Here is a 27,081-nt window from a genome sequence, read left to right as displayed (position 1 = left end):
GTTTGGACCATTTCTGCCAGCAAGCGGTAAAAATGATGGACAACATGGCGCCGGGTATAGATTTAGCTTGTGGGTCTGTCGTGGTATAAAAGCCCGGCGTATCCGGCAGGATGAACGTCTGTGCCCAATATTTACGGTAAGCAATCTTCCTCAACAATTTGCGCTCTGATCGGATATTGAAGTTAACAGATCGTGTATATTATTTCAATTTTCGGTCATTATTTCAACCAGCTAGCATCATCGACCGAGCGGCTGACTGACGCGCTGGATAAATATACTACGAGCCAGTGACCATAAACGGGCAGTGACTAATATGAGTTAACAATATCTGGGCTAAGTGTGGGTCAATATACGGCTACATGAAGACGGATTCATTATTTCTCAATGTTTGCGTTCACGAGCTTTGATTTCAAAGGCACGAGGCTGGAGTTAGCTTCTTATTTGCTCGCTTATTAGTCGAACATATAGTTCCACCTTAAATGGTGCAGCAGTTGCGCTCTCACGAGCAGGCGCTCGTTGTTTGTGTGACTTGTAACAGGGGTTTTGGTGTTTAAGGTGGAACTTAGAGTTCGAAAGAAGAAGCTAGCGATAACTTTCCATGACTTAGCTTAGTCGGCTAGCGTTAGCAAACAAACAAAAACAACACAACACACAAGGTTGCTTATTTTACCAGACGCTTAAGACTTGGCGTTTTGTTAGCTTGTGTCTATTAGAGATATATTAAGCTAGAAATATATAAAGGCCGTGAATTATTTTGACACTTTAGTAACGTTATGTATTGCTGTTTAATATTATTGCTGGCTAGGACAACTTACGCTTTGCTCACTTAAGCAACACTAGCAGTCGAGCTAGCGTAAATTGCCCTCCGTTTTCGCCGTTTTATTTAAAATAAAGCGCATTTTATCCGTAGTTTGAAATGTGTTAAATTCACCCACTTCATTTAAACACACCTTTGGGTTTATTTCTGTTTTAATAAAGAAATTTTAGTTTTCTGAACGTTTGAGTCTTTTACGTTTTCCCTGGTGTGTGTGTTAGTAGTAGGTCCTTTGAGCCCGGTATATTCAGTGTCTTTGACATTGACTTTCGTTTCTATCTGTCTAGTCACTCCACGTTAATAGTGGACGGGAAATGGAGGGAAAATTCCAACCAAATATTGAAACTGAATTGAAAACAGTAAAGTGACTATGCAAGTAGGTTTTTTTCTATTTCTTTTGCTCCCACACGGTTGCAAGTATAGCCAAATTAAAATGAAATGAAATTTGTTAATTTGTTAATTTCCCTCAAACACTTGTCATCCGTGACAAAAATAAAACGATAAACGCATATTTTGTCATTTAATTTTCATTACCATATTGGTATTTCATGGGGAAATGGCTTAAAATTAAAAGCTAATTGGGAAAAGAAAACTCAGATTTTACTTTAGCTTTGCCTTTTCAGCTGCAATTGTGCTAAATGAAAAACGGAAGGATTAAAAACGGTCAGTTTTAGGCACCTCTTTAAGCCTAGGATATGCTTTGAGTGCTGAAATTAAAAATCGCCACAAAATGCTAAATTAATTTTAATTTCACACATGGGAATTTTCACACTTTTTCATTTTCAGGCTGTGTGATATTTATCGCTAAATATGTTAATTAGTAGCGGGCTATCCTCTCTTCGTGATAGTCTGGAGGCATTTGATGTTGTGAGGGTGGATTTCATGATCAGAAATTGAGATTCATGAATTGTCAATACAGTGATTTTTATATAATTTGATGCTGCATCATATTAGCCAGGCATGGTGATATCATGTGTTTCACAGACTCGGAGATGGATGATGTTTTAGAAATTATAGAACAATAAAGTTTTGGGTCAAGGAGCTCTGCTGCGCCAGGTAGACCAAGCCTGGACATTTCCCCTAGACACAATAGAGAAGTATTTATTTTATAGAATGGCAGTCCAAAATGGTCACAGATCTCTTGGAATTACCCAAAGGATGATAATACAGAGAATGGATTAATTTGTATTCAGGTCAATTAATATATTATCCGTATTTTCATGTATTAAGTAGTAGAGTACTCGACTAGTATTGCAATAAGTGGGTTTTAGTTCATTTTACTGTCTTTCACACCCCCCCCCCTCTTTCCCTCCCTTTCCTTCAAATCTGTGTTTGTTCTGAACCCAAATAGCATGTGTGATAAGTGCCTCTGACCAAGGTCTGGCAAAAGAGATGGTCTTGGTCCGGATCAAACTGAACCCAGGTTCGGTTTGTGTGCAGTGTTAAAACACTTTTTTATTATTTGGATGGTTTGGATTTTTGGGCAAATTATAGGAAGTTCAGGCTGTACAAATGACAAAGATGGACATTACATGGCAATTTACTCACTGGCTTAATGTACAAAAAGCATAGGAAACATGTAAAAACCTATTAATTCAACAGTAAATTTGTTAGCATGCTACATTGCGTTAAAATATTGCGTTATCAGTGAACACCAAACTCTAAACTTTTATAATGCTGGGCGTTATGAGTGCAAATCAGTATCATGATTAATTGTATAGTTTACCATGATTACGATTTTCAATGATTATTTTGTTTTGTGTATTTTTGAACCTCATAGTTCAGTGACTCCAGTATGCTTCAGTATAAAAGCTGGGATAATTTTTCTATGTCGCTGGGAGCTTGTTCCTCTAATGATTTTTGAGCACTATATTTAATGTGTGATTGTGCTTTGGTCGCTGAAATGTTTTTCAGCGGATGACTTATTATGCTATTAAATTTTTTAAAATAAATAAATAAAAATTAATAAAGTGTTTGTAGTTCAACCAAAATTACAAAAGGAACATTGCTTGTACATCTGCCTACACTCTAGCTGAATTTGTGCCAAAGGGACTGATGAAATTTGTGAAAGTGAATAACCATTCATTGTGCATTTTTTTTTATTTAACGGTATTAATATGCCCATCACAGAATTTCTCAAGAAGTGCATGGAAATTCTTTATCTGATAATTTAACGAAGAATGAATTCAAGGGGAATTCTTCAGTTTTTTTGACACTGCAGCCTAAATAACTTGATATAAGCAAAGTCATTCAAGGTGGCTTGAATTGTGGCAGTGCTTTGTAGAAAAGTGTACAGATGTGAATTTTCTTTGCTGTTGGTGCAGGTAACTAGGGTTGGTTTGTGCTTTGACCTAGTATGTAAGGGGTATGTAACATGGAATACAAATATAGCCATTTTATTTACTAGGTGTAATGACCCGTTAAAATGTAGATGTAATTTTTTTTTATCTAAAATAGTGGAAAATCTGAAGGAGGGAGGAAGAAAAATACCCAAATTATCTTCAGGTAGTATTTTGCTTTTTAGCCTTGAATGTACAGTTAAATCATTCATGCCCATGGCAAATTCATTCATTGATTCATAGTGTTTATTTTGGTTGGACGAGTTCTTGCCGTCACTGTTTGTTAGTTCTCATAAATGAAGGAGGGTGTTTCAGATTTGCTTGGTTTCAGCGCTGCTGAGGATGAACTCGGTGCCAATACCAGATTCCTGGTTTATCCACTTTTTAGAGCAGTTCACATTAGAGTGATACATGTGTAAATGATCCTGACTTCAGTCTATTAAAGTACCAGAGAAGAGTAGTCTAATAGCAAACACACCAAGTTATGCTGGCCGCAACTGTAGAAAACAGACAGAACATTTTCCTGTTTTTATTTTTTTGCAGTGTTGGTTTCAAATCAGAAATTGTATAATGGCTCAACTGTGTGATAATACTTTGCTTTAGCTTGACAGCACCTGCTAATCTTTGGTCCCAGCTGGGAACAAATTATTGCACTTCTGGAACCTATGTTTTTGGACGTTTGTTGAATTGTGCTAGGTGTGTGAACGGGAACCAAGCTGATTTCATGTTGGTGGAAAGGGCTATGCCTGATCTGTTCAGAATCTTATTGTAGTTTCCTGATGTGTATCCTTTGACATGGTTGTCTGGCCTGTTGGCTGTGAATATCAACCACAGAAACATTACCTTTCCAACAGCATGCTTGACATAGAGATGCTGTTCTTGGGAATTAATGCTTCTCCATGTGCCCTGTGTCTAAACAACAACAATTTTATTTTGTCTGACCATAGAAATCAAGGACCAATATCTTTTTCCTTTGCCAGATTAGTTTTGATTAAAGATTGGATGAGTTTTTGCATGCATGTCTTGGAGAAGTGGAGTCCTCACTGTTTGGCGTCCATGGAGACCAGCCTTGTGCAGTGTTTGCTGGATTGTCTGAGATGCAGTGATGGATTGTACTTTTTGGGCATGGGCCTTCACTAGACAGTGTGCAAATAAAAATGACTGTAATATCCAAGAGACAATTGGATATTATACAACGCCATACAATTTTCAGTCATATCCTTTCTTGCAATTTTTTGAACAACAACTTTTGGTGTTTGATACAAAGTCCTCATGGTTTATCGGTTAAAATGCGTGTGAGCAAATTCTTGAGAGAGAGAGAGAGATCTGTATTTCAGCTGGGAGCAGGAAAACGATTTCAAACTCAAAGGCACAATCAGAGCACCGCAGGTGTGCACATACACACAACTTGTCTATTCCCTGTAGAGAAATACTGCCTATACAGTAAGACTTGCTGGTAAGACAAATAAACATGAACATACTAGCACCATGCCCCTGGGATTGAGCTCTGGGGCATTGGAAATGTGTCCTCTGGAATGATAGTGTTTCATCTAATACTTTTGGGATGAGTTGGGGATGAGGTTGGGTGGTTATCATCCAACATCCTTGTGACTCTAATGCTCTGATCACTGAATGCAATCAAATTCCCACAACAGCTCTCCAAAATGTAGTAGAAAATCTTCTCTGGCCAGCAGAGATTTACTCTACTTCAACAAAAGCAAGATTTTGATTGGAGAACTTTGATTTCTGTAGAAAGAGTGACTGAGCAGGTGTCCTTATACTTTAGTTCCTGTGGTGTGATGTCACTTTTATAAGTTGTCATTTGTCAGTCAGTCAGCTACTGTTCCTCAAGCAGTACAATTCAGCAAAGATATGCTAATGACATGTGATTAATGCAGCCAATTAACTCCCTGCTCTAGAACATGTACTAAATAACCAGGACCATTTGTAATGGTATAGAAGCATGCTCTTTAAAATTTTCAACAATTTGGTAATTGTATGAATAAATTTGTATATGGAATTTTACTAAAAAATCTAAATTTTCAAATGTATCAAAACTAAAATCTTTTGTCCTCCGTTTGTCATTTCCAACTAGAACCTATTGGTCAAATAAGAATTAGCTAGAAACAGATTGGTGTATGTTTCAAAACGCTTGGGCTTAAATTGATGTTTTCTTAGTCTTATAGATAAAAATTGTCTAAATTATCAAGTGTTTTCAAATTGTCATGTAACTTTTAGAGGCATTAAAACACTTTTGTCATTAGTTGCTTTCAAAGATGCTATGAAAAATTCTGCAAGTTATTTCTCTAGAATTGCACATTTTGTATTAAATTGCTCTGAATAACCTTGTTTATATGACAACAAAATTATGAAAAAGAAATTGCTCAAAATCTGTGGAATGCAATATATTTGATGTGTAATGCAAAATGATGTCTTTTATGTAAAGATTTTCAACTGATGCAGTGTGAACAGGCATCCTAAAACATGCACCCCCATGACATGATTTTATAGAGAAAAAAAACACTATTTTTAAACTGAGTGCAGTGCAGAGCTGTGGTAGTTTCCGGCATGATCCATCTGCAGAACTAATGTGACAATCCCAGTCCTAGGATAGCACTTTCAGACCAGTTGTTCAATGTTATGTTCTGTAAAGTGATGCTTTGTCTCTAGGTGGTCTTTCACAACTAATCTTTTCATAATCACACTGAAATCACTTTAAAATAAACTGATTAATGCATAAACACTGTGCTCTACAAGCACAACATCCACAGCATAGCTTTATGCAATAACGCTAAGGACATATTTCTAAAATTACACTGGGGTTACAGGTAGATGGCCTCTACACTGTGTTTTAAATAAAAAAAACTCAAACTACCGTTCTTTAGGAAACCTAAAAAAAAAACAAAAACCAGAGACTCTGTAATATGTTAATTTTTGTCTAATACAATTTTAAATTTCAACACTTAAAATTAGATTATATTTATTTGTTTTATATTCCATTAATTTAATTACATATACTCAAATCTTAAGCAGAAACAGCAATAGTAAAGTCTTAGCCCTCTCCGGTGTGCCCTGCTGGTAATTAAATATGAAGGGTGGCTCTGGATTGCATGTACATTTAGATAATGTAAACTAGTCACTGTCAGCAAGCTATTTTGTTTTTGCTTTAAGCGTCTCTATATGGTAAGCCAGCTGTCGGCTACATATTAACAACTGTGGAAAGGCAGTTCCTACTTCACAATTTTATGAAATGCTCCACATGTTGATGTTTCTCAAGTGTTAATGTTTGGCTTGTTGAACCTCTGGCACTTAATATAATTTTGGTCTTGTTAACACTTTCTCTTCTCTTTCTGAGCAGGCAGGCAGAGGCCTTGAAGGCTGACATGACAGGTATGTTTAAATGTGAATATTACCTATATGTGACTTGTAAGATTTGAGTATCTTCAAATTAATAAAATAATGAAGCCGATGAGGCATTTTATTCTCTAGCTTCATATGTGCTAGGTTTTCATCAACTCTTTAAATGGTGCAGCAATTGCGTTACTGTTTTTTGTAAAATGAGAAGCCAACATTTTGGACTTGTCCTACTGTTAGATGTGTTAAACATCAGTGTATGGAAAATACTAGGGATATAAAGATATACATGAGCGTCTGCATTTGCTTTGTATATTGGAGGTCTGTATTTTTGTCATCTTTGTCACATTCTCATGGCACTGAATGTGGTTGCTAAGTGATGTAAGGTCTGTTGGGTAAAAGTTGTTTTTCCACCAGACATGCAGTATGAAAGAGTACCATCCATCCATCCATTATCCACCGCTTATCCGGGTCCGGGTCGCGGGGGAAGCAGTCGGAGCAAAGAAACCCAGACCTCCCTCTCCCCAGCCACCGACTCTAGCTCCTCCGGGGGTGTACCGAGGCGTTCCCAGGCCAGTCGAGATATATAGTCTCTCCAGCGTGTTCTTGGTCTGCCCCGGGGCCTCCTCCCCGTTGGACATGCCCGGAACACCTCTCCAGGAAGGCGTCCAGGAGGCATCCGAACCAGATGCCCGAACCACCTCAGCTGGCTCCTCTCGACGTGGAGGGGCAGCGGCTCCACTCCGAGTCTCTCCCGGATGTCCGAGCTCCTAACCCTGTCTCTAAGGGAGAGTCCAGACATCCTGCGGAGATAACTCATTTCAGCCGCTTGTACCCGCAATCTCATTCTTTCGGTCACTACCCAAAGCTCGTGACCATAGGTGAGGGTTGGGACGTAGATTGAACGGTAAATTGAGAGCTTTGCTTTTTTGCTCAGCTCTCTCTTCACCACAACGGACCGGTACAGAGCCCGCATTACTGCTGACGCTGCACCGATCCGCCTGTCAATCTCACGCTCCATCTTTCCCTCACTCGTGAACAAGACCCCGAGGTATTTAAACTCCTCCACTTGAGGCAGGATCTCACTTCCAACCTGGAGAGAGCACTCCACCCTTTTCCGGCTGAGTACCATGGACTCGGACTTGGAGGTGCTGATCCTCATCCCTACCGCTTTACACTCGGCTGCAAACTGGTCCAGCAAGAGCTGGAGGTCCCGGCTTGATGAAGCCAACAAGACCACATCATCTGCAAAAAGCAGACATGGAATCCTGAGACCACCAAACCGCCACTTGGCTACGCCGAGAAATTCTGTCCATAAAAATTGTGAACAGAACCGGTGACAATGGGCAGCCCTGACGGAGTCGGACTTACTGCCAGCCATACGAACCAGACTCCTGCTCTGTTTGTACAGGGACTGGATAGCTCGTAACAAAGAGCCCAGTACCCCATACTCCCTGAGCACCCCCCACAGAATACCCCGAGGGACACGGTCGAATGCCTTCTCCAGATCCACAAAACACATGTAGACTGGTTGAGCAAACTCCCATGCACCCTCCAGGATCCTAGTGAGGGTAAAGAGCTGGTCCTGTGTTCCACGACCGGGGCGGAATCCGCATTGTTCCTCCTGGATCCGAGGTTCAACTATCAGTCGGACTCTCTTCTCCAGTACCCCCGCATAGACCTTACCGGGGAGGCTGAGGAGTGTGATCCCCTATAGTTGGAACACACCCTCCGATCCCCCTTTTTAAAAAGGGGAACCACCACCCCAGTCTGCCAGTCCAGAGGCACTGTCCCCGATGTCCACGCGATGTTGCAAAGACGTGTCAACCAGGACAGCCCCACAACATCCAGAGCCTTGAGGAACCCGGGGTGAACCTCACCTCTCACCGAGCTCCTCCCACACCCGAGTTTTTGCCTCAGCGACTGCGGAGGCCGCAAGCCGCTTGGCTCCTCGGTACCTGTCGGCTGCCTCCGGAGTCCCCTGAGCCAACCAGGCTTGATAGGACTCTTTCTTCATCTTGACAGCCCCCCTCACCCGGGGTGTCCACCACCGAGTGTGGGGATTGCCACCCCGACAGGCACCGACAACCTTGCAGCCACAGCTCCGTTCAGCCGCCTCAACAATGGAGGTCCGGAACATGGCCCACTCGGACTCAATGTCACCAGCCTCCCCCGGGATGCAGTCGAAGCTCTGCCGGATGTGGGAGTTGAAGATCTTTCTGACAGGTTCCTCTGCCAAACGTTCCCAGCAAACCCTCAGCACACGTTTGTGCCTGCCAGGTCTGTCCGGCATCCTCCCCCGCCATCTGATCCAACTCACCACAAGGTGGTGATCAGTTGACAGCTCAGCGCCTCTCTTCACCCGAGTGTCCAGAACATATGGCCGCAGGTCAGATGATACGACTATAAAGTCGATCATCGAAATGCGGCCTAGGGTGTCCTGATGCCAGGTGTACTTGTGGACACCCTTATGTTCGAACATGGTGTTTGTAATGGATAAACTGATGAGCACAGAAATCCAATAACTGAACACCACTCGGGTTCAGATTAGCGGGGCCGTTCATCCCAATCACGCCCCTCCAGGTCTCACTGTCATTACCCACGTGAGCGTTGAAGTCCCTTAGCAGAACAATGGAGTCCCCAGAATGAGTGTTCTTCAGCACTCCCTCTAGGGTCCCCAAGAAGGCATGGTACTCTGAACTGCTGTTCGGTGCATAAGCACAAACAACAGTCAGAGCCCTTTCCCCAACCCGAAGGCGCAGGGAAATTACCCTCTCGTCCACTGGGGTAAACCCCAACATACAGGCGCTAAGCCGGGGGGCTATGAGTAAGCCCACACCTGCCTTACGCCTCTCACCCTGGGCAACTCCAGAGTGAAAGAGCATCCAGCCCCTCTCAAGGAGATTGGTTCCAGAGCCCATACTGTGTGTCGAGGTGAGCCCAACTATATCTAGCCGGTACCTCTCAACCTCGCGCACCGGCTCAGGCTCTTTTCCCACCAGAGAGTTTACGTTCCATGTTCCAAAAGCCAGTTTCAGTAACCGAGGATCAGAACGCCAGGGCCCCCGACCCCGACCGCCACCCGATCCACAATGCACCAGACCCGGATTACTAACTCTCCCACAGGTGGTGGGCCCATGGGAGAGTGGACCCATGTATCTCCTTCGGGCTAAGCCCGGCCGGACCCCATAGGTGAAAGTCCGGCCACCAGGCGCTCGCCAAGGAGCCCCTCCCCCAGGCCTGGCTCCAGGGTGAGGCCCCGGTAACCCTGCTCCGGGCAAGGGAGGCTGTATCCGTGTTCTTGTCTTTTTCATCTGTGTCTTTATGGATCACTCTTTGTCTGGCCCATCACCTAGGACCAATTTGCCTTGGGAGACCCTACCAGGGGCTATTGCCCCCGACAACATGGCTCCTAGGTCACGCAGGCACGCAAACCCCTCCAACACGTTAAGGTGGTGATCCAAGGAGGAGATGAAAGAGTACCATTATGAATATTTTATCTTGCATATTGTTGTTCCTATTGCCAATTGAATGTAAGAGATAAGGTAGGGTCGGATTATGATATAGTTTTAATGCTTCTTTGAATGATTTAAAGGAACATTAGCTAGTATTACCTTATTATATTTACCATACACTTACAGCTACAAACTCATTGTGATGTGCCAATAAGAAGAATAGAGCCTCTATCATTGCTACTCCAGGTTCAGAACTGCAGAAACTACACTATGCATCTTCAGGTGTGGTGTACCATAGTGCTTAGTGGAGAATAATTTTAGATTAAATGTGAAGAAATATTCTGATATGTAATAGACATGAGGCCATTGAAGTTGGTTCATCCTCTGATTTTCAGATTCTAAGCTTGGTGCTGCGGAGGTGTGGACATCACGGCAGGCTCTTCAGGACCTGTACCAGAAAATGCTGTTGACGGACCTGGAGTACGCCCTGGACAAGAAAGTGGAACAAGACCTGTAAGCTACTTGTTTACTGCATATTTCTAATGATTTTATGGTGTATATTGTTTAGATTGATAGCTTATAATCGTAGAAGTGGTCAATTGTGTAGGTTTTGTTTCTACAATCCTTTTAAGATGTCATTGGTGAAACTTCAATATCTTTGCCAAAAACTTTCTTCAGCTGGAACCATGCTTTTAAGAATCAGATAACATCGCTGCAGAGTCAGGCCAAGAACAGAGCCAATCCTAATCGAAGTGAAGTACAAGCCAATCTATCCCTTTTTCTCGAGGCAGCTAGTGGATTCTACACACAGGTGAGTTGACTGTTGAGCAGTAGGCATATAATGGTGTCACAATTTGTTTCTGCTCAAACAACACATTTCAAAATTGTAGACGTTTTTGCCATAATACAATGTTTCTGTCGTCTCAGTTATTACAAGAGCTGTGCTCGGTGTTCAATGTGGATCTTCCTTGTCGTGTGACATCGTCTCAGCTTGGCATCATCAGCAATAAACAGAGCAGCACCAGCGCCATAGTGAAACCACAGCCCAGCTCCTGCTCCTACATCTGCCAACATTGTCTCGTCCACCTGGGGGACATTGGTCAGTCCACGCTTTTTGCTTTTCAAATAAGCTTTAAAGAATGTCTTATGTTGGAGACAAAAGGGAAAGAAATCTAAAGAGGTGGACTCTACTAGGGCTGAAACCATGGATCAAAATCAATTATAAATATAAAAAAAAATGTATATATATTTTTTAATTTTTTTATTTTATTATTTTTTGCTTTTATTTTTCTCTATGGGGACATGACTAGCTGGGCCTGAATATTTACCCGTGGCACATCTAAGTGCTGCCAATTTAGAGCAGTCTATATTGCTTTCAAACTGAGAGCATGTTGACATGTTAACATTTTTGTTCTGAAATGAAAATGCCTGTAGAAAGAGAAAGGGGTGGGTGCGGCTAGGTGAAATGGGTGGGAGTGTTCATGTTTCATTAGCATATTACAGTTCTACCTCCATATTTTCTTAAATTTTTGTAAATATAAGATGTTTTATTTATTTTTGGTCTTTTAAACAGAACTTATTAAATAATGTTAGCATAATAGTACAAAATTGTATAACTGCTTGTTCACACTAAGGGCCATTTTGTATTTTATAAAACTATATATATATATATTCATAAAATTATTTATATTTCATTAGGTCTTCATAATATCTTCAAATACACTTGATATGCTTGACTGGGAGTTCAGAGTTTGTGCCTTGTATTTATTTTTTTTGTTCTGCACTGACAGGCTTTTTTAAAATTGTTTGTTTGTTTTGTGTTTTTTTCCTTCCATAGCACGTTATCGCAACCAGACCAGCCAAGCAGAGTCTTATTACAGACACGCAGCTCAGCTTGTTCCCTCAAATGGTTGGTCCACTTTTAGTTATTGTACATTCTCCTCACCTTGAGCTTTCAACTCTTTCATAGTGCTCTAGGGCACAAAACGGTTGTGTCAGCACCCTTTACTTTCAGCTGCAGTTCTATTTATGGAAGTCAGTAGCACTGCATGTTTCAAGTCTGGAATATTAATTAGGATCCATATTTGTCTGTCTCTGCTGTCAGGTCAACCCTACAATCAACTGGCCATTCTGGCCTCCTCCAAGGGAGACCATCTCTCAACAATTTTCTACTACTGCAGAAGCATCGCTGTTAAGTTCCCCTTTCCAGCAGCTTCCACCAACCTACAGAAAGCTCTCTCCAAGGCTCTTGAGAGGTATTAAATTTATTTCAAATTTTCCTTTGGTTTTGACTTTAATGCATAGCAAAATGCAGTAGATGGATGTAAGTGGTCAGTAAAAATGAAAAGGTCAAAGTATATTCAGCAGAAATGATTGATTAGTTTACAGCATCTGGGATTAATACTTTGATGTTTGATTTTGGAAAATGCTTTCTGACTATATTATGACTCTTTCATCTGCAGCCGTGAAGAGATCAAAACAAAATGGTCCGTGTCTGATTTTATTAAGGCCTTCATCAAGTTCCATGGCCATGTTTATCTCAGCAAAGGTTTGGAGAAACTCAGTGCACTAAGGGAGAAGCTTGAAGAACAGTTTCAGGTAAAGCCAACTAACCAGCATCTGCAGTTTGCTTGGCACCTTATCCTAACAGCAAGTGAGCATTGATGAGCATCACTACACTTTTAGTGTATATCCTTCATGGTAGTATTCACTGGACAACTAGCTAGTTAGCTAACTGCGCCGCACTTAAACTTATTCAGATTACACTTTTAACACTATAGATAAGCTATGGTAACATGGTGATAGCGAAGCAGAAACTACATACTACAAAATGACTCAGAAGCCACATTGCATGGCGCTGTACTTTTATGTTCACGGTGGCAGCTGTAATGTTAGGTGCCCATTTATTTGTGTATTCATGTGTTTTTAATTAATTAGTTAATTATATATATTTTTTTATTTGACTGAACACTGCTCCATGCCCTAATTCTCACAGATCCATTTTCTGTTGCTGGAGTTTTTCGTCAGCCACCAATCCAAAGAGTTTTTGATCCTCTCCAAAACATCAGAGTAATGTTACGTGCTAGTGTTGTGATCAGGTACCAGGTTTACCTAGTGGAAAAAGCATAAAACTTGAGTTGAGTAGGTTCGGTGCAGTGGAAAAGCACCTATAGGCAGAGAAATTGTTACACTGTTTAAGGTGGAATGGAAGAAATTGTGTAGTGGTTATTTGAGGTAGCTGCCTTAACTTAAAAAAAAAAACACAGTAGAGCAAAACACTAGCAGTGACCTTCACTACCATCAAAGCCCTCTAGCAACATCATAGCTGCCACCTGAACTACCATAGCAATAGTTCAGCAGTACCTTAGCAACCACCTGTTATGATAGCAGCTGCCTAGCAACACATTAGCAACCACCTTCAAAACCATAGCAAGACCCAGGCACATGCACATTTTTTAAATTTGAGTTTCAACAACCTATTGTAGATCTTTCAGGAAATGCACGTCTATAATTCTTTGTTGTCTTTTGTCCTTCAGAGGCTGATTCTCCAGAAGGCCTTCAGCTCTCAGCAACTGGTCCACATCACTGTTATTAACCTGTTTGAGCTACACCACCTCCGAGACTTCAGCAACGAGGCTGACGACCAGAGCTTCAGTTCAGATGAACAGATCAGCTGGATACAGCTCCTTGGTCTTTTCAGTATGTAGATGTACATTCATTGCTGTATTTGGTGTATGTATGGATTTAAACGCTGACTCAGGTGTTGTTCGAGCAGCAGATTGCTCTGGCAGAGAAGTTGGACCTAGGAATAGTCACGAGGCAGCAACATCACTTTTTATGCAAGTTATACAAGTATCTGCCCACTAGGCTGTGTGTATGATTTAAAACTATGGATAAACAAGGAGCCAAATAGTGTAAAATAATTCTTTCTATATAGATATGTTTAGATAAATATAAATGCTTCCGTAACATTAGCACATTAAAAGTCATATGTGAATTTAATAAATGTTTATCAAGGTTTTTTGATTGGGATTTTAAAAAAAAATGTCAGCATCTCATTAATGTTACCCTTTTAATGTTGTAATGTTGTATCTGTATCTGGTATTGTTCCTAGTACCTATTCAATAACACCTAATTGATTTAATGCAACTTATTCTAGGTAATATGTTCCTTTAGTAATGCACCGATTTCAAATTTTCTGGGCAGATGCGATTACCGATAATTAGCACCATGGAGTATTCGATACCAATATTAATAATTACTGATTATTTGAGCTTTTTGTAATTTAAAGTAAATTCACATTGGATTAAAGCAAAACAAAATTCTTTTTATCATAAGACAAGCCTTTTCTTCAGTATTAGTACATTTCTGTACTTTTTAATTATATCTTCTTAAGTTTATTAGTTATAGTTCATTTATATTATCAACTATTTACTTCTGGTTCCGTATGAATGGTTTCTAGAGGGCTTCTATTTGGTGCAGCACCGGGGTGTGTTATGTGTTTTTTTTTTTTGTTTTTTTTTTTTAGCAAGATGCATTTAATACAGAAAAACACTGTGGCAGTGTTCACACAGCAGATGAAAGTTGTTTTTTTTCCTGTATTAAATGCATCTTGCTTTAAAAAAAAAAATATTGCAATATAGAACATAATCATGCCCAGTATATTGGCAACTGATATATTATTTACAGATATGTAGCCTATGATGTGGTGACATTGTGCTTTTATATTTTAATTTTAGGTTTAGAAAATGGAACAAGACAGACAAACAAATCAAGCTCTGTCAGCTTTGAGAGCATTTGTTATTAATAAAAAAAAACAAAACATAAATTTGTTGTAATGCCTTAAATAATATATTGATTATTCTTATTGTTCATATTTAATTCATATGAAATTAGAATATATTGTTAAATTAATGAACAGGCTTCTGTATTAAACATTGGTTTGGTACCACATTTTAATGTGTGATGTTGTCCCTCTAGTGTCTTTTCTAGGTGTGATGTGCAGCCGAGCCTTGCTGAATAAGAATCAAGAGGACATCATGGGGGAGTGTCCACTTCCAGCCATCAAAGTATCTCTGGATTGGCTGAAGCTGCGGCCCGGTGTTTTTACTGAGAGAGCTGTTGACCAGAGACGATAGTATGATAAGATTTTTCCTTTGTTGGTCTGAATAGTATGAGTTATGCATTTCATGTGAACAACCTCTGCTGGGATAATTCTTCTTGATAATTACATCTGAAGTCTTGCTGTGCTGGTAAATATGACTTTAGCATGTCCTGTTAAACTGGTGTCTTGATTCCTCCCCAGTATTTGGCCATGGCTGGTGTCAGTTCTCAACAGTTTCAACCCCAAGGAAGATGATGTATCAAATCCTCCAGGTAATGTACGGCAATAGCCTTTTGTAAAAGCATATCTTTAATTTATTGTTTGATGGTAATGCCATTTCTTAAAAGCTCTGTCTGGTTCTGTTGCAGCAGCTCCACTCCCAGAAGAGTTTGAGCTGCAAGGATTTTTAGCTCTCCGGCCTGCCTTAAGGTAGCTTTCCATAACAGAAAACTATAACTGCACTATAGCTAAGGCAAATGCATTACTGGAATTGAGTCAATGACCCTTTTAAGCCTTCCAGGATGTTAGTGTTGTTCTTGAGACCTGTTCTCTCACGCATCCTATTTAATGATGTTCCAGGTTGTTGGACTTTTCCAAAGGGCACCAGGGCATTTCGGTTGGCAAAGACAGTCTCATAGCCCATGCCCGACAGCAGAGGCTTATCAGCTTGGGCAAGTGGGTTGCAGACAACCAGCCTAGGTGAGTGTGCTTTCTGATGTTCATTTGTCTTGTTTTCCTCCTTGTGTAATATCTTTATTATTTTGCAATTTTAAAAAAACCATACACACCCTTGGCAGATTTCATGCTTGATTAAACTGGGTGAAAATAAGTTCACCACAGTTCAGAGGTGGCACCATGCCTCCAAACTGGTGGGGTGAAATGTATGCTACTGAAATCAGGAATCATGTGCCTTTGAGTAGTTTGAAACACAGATGGTTTTGGACTGTAAATAAAATGGCTGTATTTGGGGCTGGGCAAATAATCGAAGTCAACATTCAGAACCTCTAATCGACATACTCTTGTTTATATCAGTTTTATCGATTTAGTTTTTATTCAGTTATGTCCCTTCTGTGTGTTAATTTACTCTCTCTTTAAAACCATGCTACCAAGCTGTAGTCACATGATTCTGCCCGTTTGCCACATGGGAGCAACCTAAATGCTGAGGGTGACCAAATAACTTGAGTAGCTTGTACCAAAGAAAAACACAGCATCTGTGGTTTGGATGTGCTGTGTTTTGACTATAATTAAGACGACAGTGAACAAGAAAGTCAAACGTAAATTTTGAGGAAAAAATAGTTGCAGTGACAATCTCATACCAAATATAAACAGTGAAAAATATCCTAGCTTTAATACTTGAGCATATTGACAGTGCAAACCTCGTCACTGAACTATGAGTCAAAAATACAAAAACAAAACAATCGCTCATTAATTGTAATTGTGGTAAAATGTACTGTTAGTCGTGATATTGATTCGCGCTCATATCGCCCAGCACTAGCTGTATTTATGTTAAGGGCATGATGATGCTTGTTTCCTATCAGCACGACAGTAAAGAGTCTCTAAAGTTAACCATTTTAACCAACTCCCCTGAGTGATAGAATTCTGCAGAACATTAGGAAAATCAGTGGCATTTTTCAAAAAATGTTAAGCCATTCAGATTTCAGCCTGTTTCCTAGCAGCAGTGAGAAATGCTCCAGACCAGACATTTAGTAAATGTAACCTGACCTAACATAAATCGTGACCATAAGTTAGTGATTTACATTTAAAACATGTGGAATGGTGTGAAGAGTGACAGTCTCCAACTGAAGCTGCAGCTGCGCAATTTTAATAATGCGCCTCCAAGGTCCTGCCCCCAAACTGAAATCAAGATTTTAATTGGTTATGCGTCAGATTGACTAGATTTTGGGTCAGTTCGTGCCTCTAGATCAGTGCTAGGAGTGGCTCTGCAGTGGTTCAAGGGAGACATTCGTTTCCAAAAAGTAGTGAAGTGTTGCCTCAAGTAGTTCTAAAAGTGCTGAGTCAAATGCCTGCTTGTCCTTGTGATTCTGGGGTCCCTTCCACAGTTCTCTACATAAGACACTTGGGCATTGTTTAATAGACAATGTTTGTTAGGTAAGTTATGTTAAGTTATTTCACCAGGGTACTTACATTTTTATTATTATTACAAGAAAGGTTTACAAGAATTTAGTCAGTATTGCTGCTGTCTGGCAAATTTCAATTATTATGCTTTGTGTCCCCAGCCTAATTCAGTACTGCATCAATGACGGCCTGATCCACTTCCTCACGGACATCCCTGAGCTGGTGGTGGAAGAACCACAGGAAAAGGACCCTCCCGTCCTGCAGGAGTCATCCAATGGTGAGCAGATTGCTCACGATAGCTCACAGGGACTCAAATCAGTGCTGTCAGTCGGGAAGAGCCAAAACAGCAGCTTGGATCCTGGAGAAAGACCCGTGGTCACGTTCAAGGAGAACATCAAACCACGTGAGCAGAGCCGAGAACAGAGCCGTAACCAGCACCAGAGAGATGCAGGGAAGGAGCGAACCAACTTTAACAAAGCTAGTGGAGCACCAGGAAAGACTGAACAGAAGAAAGAGGGCAAACGCAAGAGTGAAGCAAAGAAGAACAGTCATGAGAAGCCTTCTGATGCAGTGAAACAGGTTAGAGTTTGAAATGCAACATTGCATTTTTAAAAAATGCATAGTACATTTGAAATTCTGGTAGGAACTTCTTTTCCTATAGTTCTGTCTTATTCCATTCAGTTCAGCTTTGTCACTTAACCTTTATCATAGGGCTGGGGAACCCTTTTCATTCATTCCTACATTGTCTGTAACCACTTATCCAGTTCAGGCTCACGGTGGGTCTGGAGCCTACCTGGAATCATTGGGCGCAAGGAGAGGGGTGTGTAGCTTACACTTGTGACTAATGACAATTTAATAACAGTTTGAGAATTGCAACAGGATAACACTGTACATAACTGTTAATATATGCACTGAAGTGCTATCATCACTCTCCAATAACATGGATTACTGAAATTAGTAAGCTGTTTTACTACAAATATTAGCAGGATTTCTTTTGTATGGAGGCATATAAACAAATTATAAAATGTAACATGCTTAAGATGAACAGTCAATTTGCTTTGTATTCCCTGAATGCACCATGGCATTGACTATTCTGTGCCTTTATATTTAGGTCAGAGATGTTTTAACTAGTTCAAAGAAGGGAATAATGCCTTACAATATCAGATTAGTCTGGATATTACTCTAACATTTGAGGGATGCTTAATTTCTGTCCTTGTGGTTTTGAATCCTGTACTGGACTCCATTGTTTCATGAATCATGTTTTGGAATGTTATCTGTTGCCTGGTTGGATAATGTGCTCTGCTTTTTCTTTTCTTCTGTAAAGGTAAAATCTCAGCCTGAAATCAGGAAGACTCCAGTGTCAGAAGCAAGGAAGACTCCAGTTACACAGACTCAGACTACGTGTTCCTCACAGTTCATCCCCATACATCACCCAGGAGCCTTTCCCCCTCTCCCCAGCAGGCCAGGTATGATGGTGTATATACACCATGCACATTTGCTGTTGTAGCACATTAAATGTTAACCTCTCTGCAGTTCACATTTATGTTAAATTAAATGTGTAATTAAGTAGTGCATTAATGTGTGTGGCCATTTGTTCAGTGAATTAAGATGTCAGAGACTTGTGGTCCCTCAGAGCATCAAACCTCTCAACAAAGAGAATTTGTTTTCATTCTTGAGATGCTGGGATCTTGCAGAGCCTTTAATCATACATTTTCCTCATTTACACCAGGTTTCCCCCCACCAGCATACGTCATCCCACCCCCTGTGGCGTTCTCCATGAACCCAGGGTTCACTTTCCCTACAGGTGTGTCTGTTCCTGCCCCCTTCCTGCAGCCTGCCACCCACCCTCAGACTGCTAACCAGGTGCCATCAGGCAAGCCCTCACACATTCCCTACAGCCAGCAGAGACCCTCTGGCCCCGGGGCCTTGACCCAGGGGCCACCTCAAGCCCAGGCTCAACCGCAACCTCAGCCCCAGCAGGCACAACCACCCCCTCCACAACCTTCCAAACAAGCCTTGCAGCCGGCTGTGCAGCTTCAGGTGCAGCAGCAACCGCAGCAGTCGCCCACCAAGCAGAGCTCTCAGCTGGGCAAGAGCCCTCCGCACCACACTGGTCTGCAGCAGGTACTTTTTTGGTGTCTTAACCTTTTGTTTTATTTTCTGAATGCCACAAGTTTCACTTTCTAGAATCACGACAAAAGCTGTGTTCTGGAGGTGTTTGATAAGGATTGAGAAAACATCAGGAATATTTTATAGCCTATATACACTAAGCAGGTTAACATCTGCCTTTGTTAGAAACATGACTAGTTTCACTCAGATGTTTTTATAAGTAGTTGGTCCAACATTTTCAGGCTTAAATTAAAGATGCAGGGATCTACTTTTATGCATTAAATATGCTATTGATGCTTGAGGATACTATATATCTGGTCTGATGTGCTTGGTCTATGCCGTATAGACTTGGTAATTCAGACATAAAAACAGGCTTATTGTCATTTATACACAACGATGCCACCTCTGTTTCAGCCTTACATGCCAGTGTCAGAGCAGGCTGGGCAGATGTGGAGCCAGCACCAAACTCAGCCTGCTATGCCCAAAATGCCCATGCCTGTCAAGCAGCCTTTCTTCATGCCTTCCCAAGACCCCATCAAGCTGTTTGAGCACTCAATGTCCCCAGCTATACCCATGCAGCCTCAGCCCAGCATGGACAAGAAAATGAAGTTTCCAGAGGTCAAAATGCAGGACTTTTACTGGGAGCCACCATATAGGATGAATGAGGGAAGGGGCAGCATGGGGGACAGGATGGGCAAACACCAGCCTGGAGTCTTCTGCCAGGACCAAGAGACTACACCAAGAGGCCCACCTTACGAGGTTTGCTTTCTAGTTCTGTTGCATAGTTGTTATCCAACACTGTCCTTAACACTTTTTAAGAACTATGTCCTGATGAATAAATCTATTGTCCGAGGTTAGTTTTCTGTGATGGTATCAGTTCTGGCTGATAACAGCCACCTGCCATTTACACTAGCAGTCTCCTAATGCTATCCTAACATGGTATAAGGCTCTCTTGAACATTTCTGTATGGCCAAGCGTATGTGTACATAGGATTCAACATTTCCCAATGCTCAGCATTAATAATGAAATAACTATATTTTACCTCAAGTGCATGTTTTTTTAAAAACAATTTTTATCTGAACTCACTGACTGCAGTGTTAATGGTACTATTGCTATAGCTAGTCTGTTTCTAGAGCTCTGTCCGAGCGTTAATTTGTATTCTGCTTTCGTCTTGATTAGTAATATATGTAAAAATGATTGATTAAACTGATTACAATGAGTAGAAGCATAGCGTTATGTACCTGGAGTTAGATTGTGAGAAGGGATAAAAGGGAAAAATCTATGATTATAATATTTATTCATTTATTTAAAATATACAATTCTGAAGATGTTTCCTCATGATTTGCTAGCTCTCTAGTCTGTCTGCGCTCTGGAAACCAGTCTAATATGTTTACGAAACCCCAGCGTCAGTGAATGGATAAAACAAAAAACACAAAAACAAAGTGGCTCGGTCAGACGTGCTAGGCTTACTCTCCCTCTGCTCATTGCTTTACAAACATTAAAAATCATGAAAAGATATAATGAAAATTGCTTTATTCCTGCTCCATAGGTGGGTAATGTTGACTTTTTTGGTTTCAGATTTAGGCAGGCACCCACAATTCATTCAGGAGGCTGCTAACTGCATGAACGTAAACACAGTGAAAATGCTACAATTAGAATTACAAAAGAACCTCTATGGTAATTCAAACAGAGAATTAAAAACCTATAGACAGGAAACCAATTATACTGCCACATAAGATACAGAGCCTCTGAACGTAAACAAACTGGACAGAACTGCAGTTCCACGCAATCGTAGATGCTTTCTTTTAATTGAATGCTTTGAGTCAGCTCTTTGATGTTGTGATTAGACCCACCCATTGGCACATTGGACTATTGAAAAAGGTCCAGGACAATTTAGACATGCTTGCTTACGCTAGCTACATAGACATTCACAACAGAATTTGTTGGTTGTACTAAATGGATATTTTACACTGAATGATCCCTAGTCCACCTGTATCTCTGCGTAATTTATACCCATTTCAACTTGCTCTTCAGTGTTCAGGACTCTCACAGGACCACCACAGAGCAGGTACAATTTGGGTGGTGGATCATTTTCAACGTTGCAGTGACAATGATGTTGTGGTGGTGGTGGTGTTTGTTTGTTTGTGCTGGAGTGGATCAGACTGCAGTCAGCTATAATTTTTTTTTTCTTCTCCTCGTTTTCACTGCTGGACTGAATATCAACAAACCAAAAAGATACAGCCAACAGAGTCCTGTGGGTGTTGTCCCGTGCCCACTGATGAAGGACTAGAGGATGACAAGCACACAGTATGCAGCAACAGATTAGCCACTGTCTCAGGACCAACTAGATAGGTGTGCCTAACAGAGTGAACGGTGACTGGACAGAGTATTTAAAAAAAACTTGAGTAGCCCTGCTGTGTCGGATACACACATCACCACCACGTCAGTGTCACTGCAGCACTGAGAATGATCCACCACAAAACCATACTTATGTGGCTGTCCTGTGTTCATAAAAATGGGAATAAGACAGTATTCAGAGAAACAGATGCACTACGATATGTAATTGTAGAACTACAAATTTCTCCTGTATGGTCAGTGGATTTGATGAAATGGACATTGAGTGTAGATAAAAGGTAGGCGTTTGTAATCCAGTAATCGTTCGGTGTAGATCACTGTTCTTGCTGTAGGTGTGTTAGCAGTCCGAATAAATACATACATGCATACCTTTCCTTCTCTTTTCTTTCCAAGCTGTTCTGTGTCTATATCACATTTACTCTTAATTCAATCTCTTTCATGGCTATGGGACATGATCTTCTTTGATGCCTTTATGCCTTATATACCTTGGCAAAGCAAGCAGCCTCACTGTTGGGCTGTTGACTTAAGTTCAGTGGAGCTGATTTTCAACGGGTGCTGCTTTTCTCTCAAACAGCTTTCCCTCAAACTCTCTGTTCTTACAGGGCTGTTTTTTTTTCTTTCTCTCTTTTTCTGTCTCTCTCTCTTCTTTTCTTCCCTTTTGTGCTTCATCTCCCAATAGGACAAGAACTCTCCTCTTCTTCCTCCAGACCTGTTAAAATCTCTGGCAGACTTTGAGGAGGAGGAGGAGCTGGTCTTTACTAAGCCTCATGATTTCTACCAGGCCTTGGCCGGCCCTCTTAACTCTGCTCCTGGAAGGAACATGTTTGTATGTAGTTTTCCCTCCTATCACATCAGGCAGGGCTTTCCAAAGCTTTTTGTTTTCCACTGTTCTTAGATTTTTTTCCATGCTCTCACTTGCTTCTACAAAAATCATTGTCCAGATGTCAGAACAGAAAACATAAGTTTGCTTTGATATTGAGGTGTTAAAGATTACTATTTTCTTGGAAAAATAAATGTCTCATTTTAATCCAAAACACATTTTGCAGTTGTTAAGATGCCTTTTGGTTTAGTCTCATGTATTCCATTTTGATCAGGCTCTTGTAAAATGCATACTTGGTTTTAGAATACTCTAGTGCCAGCAGTTAAACATAGCCCCCGTTTTTCTTCTTTTTCTGCAGTTATCAAACCAGTCTAGGCTAGATAGTGGGCCTGAGGTACTGAACCAGTCCTCTCTGCTACATCGCTCAGTGTTTCCCGTTCAGGTAAATATGTGCCCTACATCTTCCACAATTAAACATGTAATTGCAGCTTTTTGCCACCAGGTGGGAGCATTATTCATAGAAAGTCATCATAATGGATATTTACTTATTATACCTTGATATTGTTTTTGATACCTAAATTTCCATATTGTCTTTGGCTAGATTCCTTCATATATTTATATTTGTTTCATCCTGTTCATATGCATGACTTTTAATTTAATAGGCAATTACAGGGGTTGTTGGATTAAATTTTTTTTTCTTGAGAGCAGATATGTATTGACACATGATTTACCCTGGCAGTGAGGTATACATGTTTTATGCAGCACAATAATATTTAATATTTCTCATTTCTCAATCCAAATGTTGCTATCTTTTAAGCCTATTTACCTGCATGTAGAATGATTCTCATTTGACTCCATTTTTGTTGTGTTGCTTTCTAGGAAAACTACCAAAACAGCATCTTCAGTGAGGCCTATGGGAAAAACATGGCACCAACACCAAAACCTGATGTGCCAATGATACACCAGGAGCCCTCACTGTACTCCTTGTTTGAAGGAACTCCATGGTCTCCCTCTCTCCCTGCCAGCTCAGGTACAACATGTTTTTCAGTGGGATTGACTTAACTTGAATGATCTTCATAAGTCTGGGAGTTTAATGTAAGTGCAAGTTAAGGCTTATCCTTTCAGATATTAGCTATTCTAATATTTAAAAATAATACATCTAACAGGCAAGTTAACTGACAAAAGGTCATGAAAATTATTGCTTATTTAAAAATATATATATTTTTTCACTGGGACACATTCAGAAGTAATGATGGGGAGGGGTACGTGAATCCGAGAGACTATGGACAAATAATGCAGCAAGTAATATAGTAAAGAACTTGCCAATTGTATCATTAGTGGTACAACCATATGATTAAAAATTTCAGAGAAATCTGTCTGTAAGGGACAAGGCTGGTAGCAACACTGGGTGGCTGTGATGCCCTCAGGTGGCCCTGAATTAAAAATAAACACCAGTGTGTGTGTGGTGGATATTTCTTGGGCTCAGAAACACTTCAGAAAACTTGTCTGTGCTCCATTTACGTTGTTGCTTCTGCAAAAACAATAAAATAAAATTTTTAAATTATGAAATGATGAAAACCTATATAAACAAGGTTCAGAAATGCAGCTGACTTCAATTGGCCAAACCTCTTAACAAGGAGCAAGGCTTATTTTTGTCGTCTTCCCCCCACCCCAAAATAAAAACAGCCTTGTCATGGTTTGGGCATTTGTAAAGATGGCATGGATGACTTGCAAGTCTGCAAAGTCACCTTTAATGCTTAATGATATTTACAGGTTTTAGAGCAGCATAAGATGCTGTAAATCTTTTTCTTTTTTTTTTTATGCCAAATCGCATTCTGCATATTAAAACAGCATAGCTCCACAGTAGAAGTTTTAATTTTTTTTTTTTAATGAAATTTCCCATATTTTATATTTTTTTCTTATATAGGGTTGAAATGATTTGTGCATTATTGCTTTCTGTATTTATTCACATTGTGTACAGCATCAATTGTAAATAAAGAACAACAAAAACACACTAGTTATATCAGTCGTCTGGTGTTCTGTATAAGATGGGAGTTTTTTGTTATGTCACGACAGACCACTCAACTCCAGCCAGCCAGTCCCCCCACTCCTCCAACCCAAGCAGTCTACCATCCTCGCCACCAACCCACAGCCATGGAGCTCTGCCCTTCTCCAACTTCGGCCCTATTGGGACACCAGACGGCCGTGATCGCAGAGCAGCTGACCGCTGGAAAGCTGACAAGACTGGTATAATATTGCTCTTCAACTGCCAATATGTTCATGATTTTTGTTGGTGGAACTTTATTACAGTGGATCCTCTTTCTCTGTAGGTGTGGGTGGCTTTGGGCTAGACTACCTGACAGCACCCCCTGCTTCGTCTGGCTCAGAGCCAAACAGCTGGCATCAGGGTGCCCCAACCAGCAGCTGGACAGCTCAAGACATGCCCACGGAGGACTCATCCACTGTTCTCCTTGACAGTTTTAAGGTACCATTTGCAGCGTGTGTGTGTAAGATTTGGGAGCAAAAGAGATGGACTACAGTCTGTGATTGTACAACTGCAAAGTGATGTTTTATGGTCAGTGGAGCTAAGAGAATTGGTAGTAATCAGGTACTTTGCTCAGTACCTCGTTGTTTCTACACTCACTGTTCATTCTCCAAGTTCCAGTTTGTATATTGATAATTACAGGCTGTAGTCTGTTTGTTGCTCTGTATAGTCCCCCACCCCCCTTTTCACCCTGATCTTCAATTCAGGACCCCCACAGAACCAGGTATGATTTGTGTAGTGGATCATTCTCAGCGCTGCAGAGACACTGACATTTTGGTGGTGTTGATGTTTGTTGCGCTGGTATGAATGGATCAGACGCAGCAGTGCTGCTGGAGTTTTTAAACACACTGTCCACTCTGTTAGGTGCTCCTATCTTGTTGGTCCACCTTGTAGATATAAAGTCAGGAGCTCATCTCTCACTGCACGGTTTGTGTTGGTCGTCCTCTAGTCCTTTATCAGTGGACACATGATGCTTTTGCCTGGATGTTTTTAAAACCCTCAGTGTCACTGCTGAACTGGGAATAGTCCACCAAACAAACTCCAGCAGTCCTGCTGTGTCTGATCCACTCACAACACACACTAACTGCAAAACACACACTAACATACCACCAACACAACCACATCACTGTAGCGCTGAGAATGGTCCACCACCCAAATCATACCTGCTCTTTGAGGGACCTGACCATTTTAAAGAACAGGGTAAACCCATGTATACAGAGCAACAGACAGACTCTAGTCTGGAATTGTAGAACTAGAAATGGAGATGAGAGGTGGTCATAATGTTATTGTTGATCTGGGTGTTTATCTGGGTTTTATTTATTTTAAAATCAGTTGTCTCATTAGGTCTATGTCTATTTTCTATGTTCCTATGTGTGCCCTCAGTCAATCTGGTCAAGCTCCATGATGCAGCCAGGTCCTTCAGCGCTCGAACAGCTCCTGATGCAGCAGAAGCAAAAGCAGCAGCGTGGCCATGGCACCATGAACCCACCACATTGAAGGGGGGCCCTCAGTGCATAAGCACTTGTGTGAAAACCATACTGAAGAAGAAGAAGAGGTGCAGAACCACAAGCTCCAATCGGAAATGTTTTTTCCGGTGTTGCCTGCATGTGGAGGCTGGAGACGGCGGCCAAAGCGGACGACAGGCTTCAAAACCAACCGCTCGCCTGAAACCGACAAGGGAGGTGCAGCCCTCTCCTCTCAATCTGTCTCACTCTCTCTCTCTTTCTCTCTGTCTCTCTCTCTCTCTGCTTCTGTGGCACAGAGGGCATAAGAGCACCTGACACCGCTGCGCTGCTCAGCACATAGCCGCTGCAGAAATACTGACTTAGAGGCCGGCTCTGAGGAGACTTCCTTTCTGATCGTTACCCTGCTTCCTCTGGGGATCAAAGGTACTTCTCCTGACTCACCCAGTCTATGACTCTGGAATCTGGACTGGGACCTCCATCCCCTGCCCTCCACACTCAGATAAAACAAAAACTATCCACCTGCACCTTTACCTCCTCTGCGTGACCAATGCACAGCACACAGGAGACAACAATGGGGGTGTCACTATGAACTTGTGTTTGTGAGCAGATGTTTGAAGGAGGTTAATTTTGGACAGGTAGAAGTGGCAGTTAGCCAAAAGACAGGACTTTTTTCAAAGTTTGGATGCTTTTCTTTTTTTTCCCTGGAGGAGGGCTACATATAGTTAAGGCAGTGGGGATAAAATTGCTAAGAAATGTTTGTTGGCTGTATTTACTGCAGTTGGTGTAAAAGGCGTGCCTCTATATAGACTACACACAGATAGTAAGGCAGTTTAATGCAGGTGTGTAATAATAACATAGCTGTGATGTCCTGTCTGCTCACCTTTTATTTTTGGAAGGATTTTCTTTTTCTGTTTGGGGGAGATGAGCAGGTGAGGCATTCTGCTGGAAGGTGGAACTGCAGTGAATTGTACCCTGACATTTTATAGCTTAAAAAAATAAATAAATAAAAGGAGGTAGGGCTTAGACTGTAGCTATAGATTAGTTTCACTAGCTGCAATAGAGATTGCATTTATTAACAATACTGTATTTTGTGTTTTGTGACTTGTTATGTAGCAGTTTTAGCATTGAAATATTATTGGATTAAT

General features: G+C 41.0%; 1 protein-coding gene across 4 annotated transcripts; it reads left to right on the top strand.

The window, feature by feature from the left end:
- Positions 1-27,081, top strand: smg7 (SMG7 nonsense mediated mRNA decay factor). Of its 4 annotated transcripts, XM_066681727.1 has the most exons (24): positions 85-136; positions 1,102-1,190; positions 6,512-6,543; positions 10,358-10,475; positions 10,641-10,773; positions 10,890-11,061; positions 11,800-11,871; positions 12,067-12,217; positions 12,425-12,560; positions 13,499-13,661; positions 14,943-15,099; positions 15,268-15,338; positions 15,435-15,495; positions 15,646-15,765; positions 17,304-17,721; positions 18,467-18,608; positions 18,872-19,266; positions 19,666-20,010; positions 22,286-22,432; positions 22,785-22,868; positions 23,306-23,456; positions 24,503-24,673; positions 24,757-24,911; positions 25,854-27,081. In XM_066681727.1, the coding sequence occupies exons 3-24, from the start codon at positions 6,537-6,539 to the stop codon at positions 25,965-25,967; spliced, it is 3,483 nt and encodes a 1,160-aa protein (XP_066537824.1). In that variant the 5' UTR covers positions 85-136; positions 1,102-1,190; positions 6,512-6,536; the 3' UTR covers positions 25,968-27,081. The 4 variants fall into 4 exon arrangements, with proteins under 4 accessions (XP_066537823.1, XP_066537822.1, XP_066537826.1 ...); XM_066681726.1 differs by lacking the exon at positions 1,102-1,190 and having other exon boundaries at positions 1-136; positions 15,438-15,495; XM_066681725.1 differs by lacking the exon at positions 1,102-1,190 and having other exon boundaries at positions 1-136.

This window comes from Hoplias malabaricus, chromosome 9 (genome assembly GCF_029633855.1).
Source record: "Hoplias malabaricus isolate fHopMal1 chromosome 9, fHopMal1.hap1, whole genome shotgun sequence".
NCBI classification, from domain to species: domain Eukaryota; kingdom Metazoa; phylum Chordata; class Actinopteri; order Characiformes; family Erythrinidae; genus Hoplias; species Hoplias malabaricus.
The sequence above is the reverse complement of the archived record's forward strand: the minus strand, read 5'-3'. Positions and strand labels throughout refer to the sequence as shown.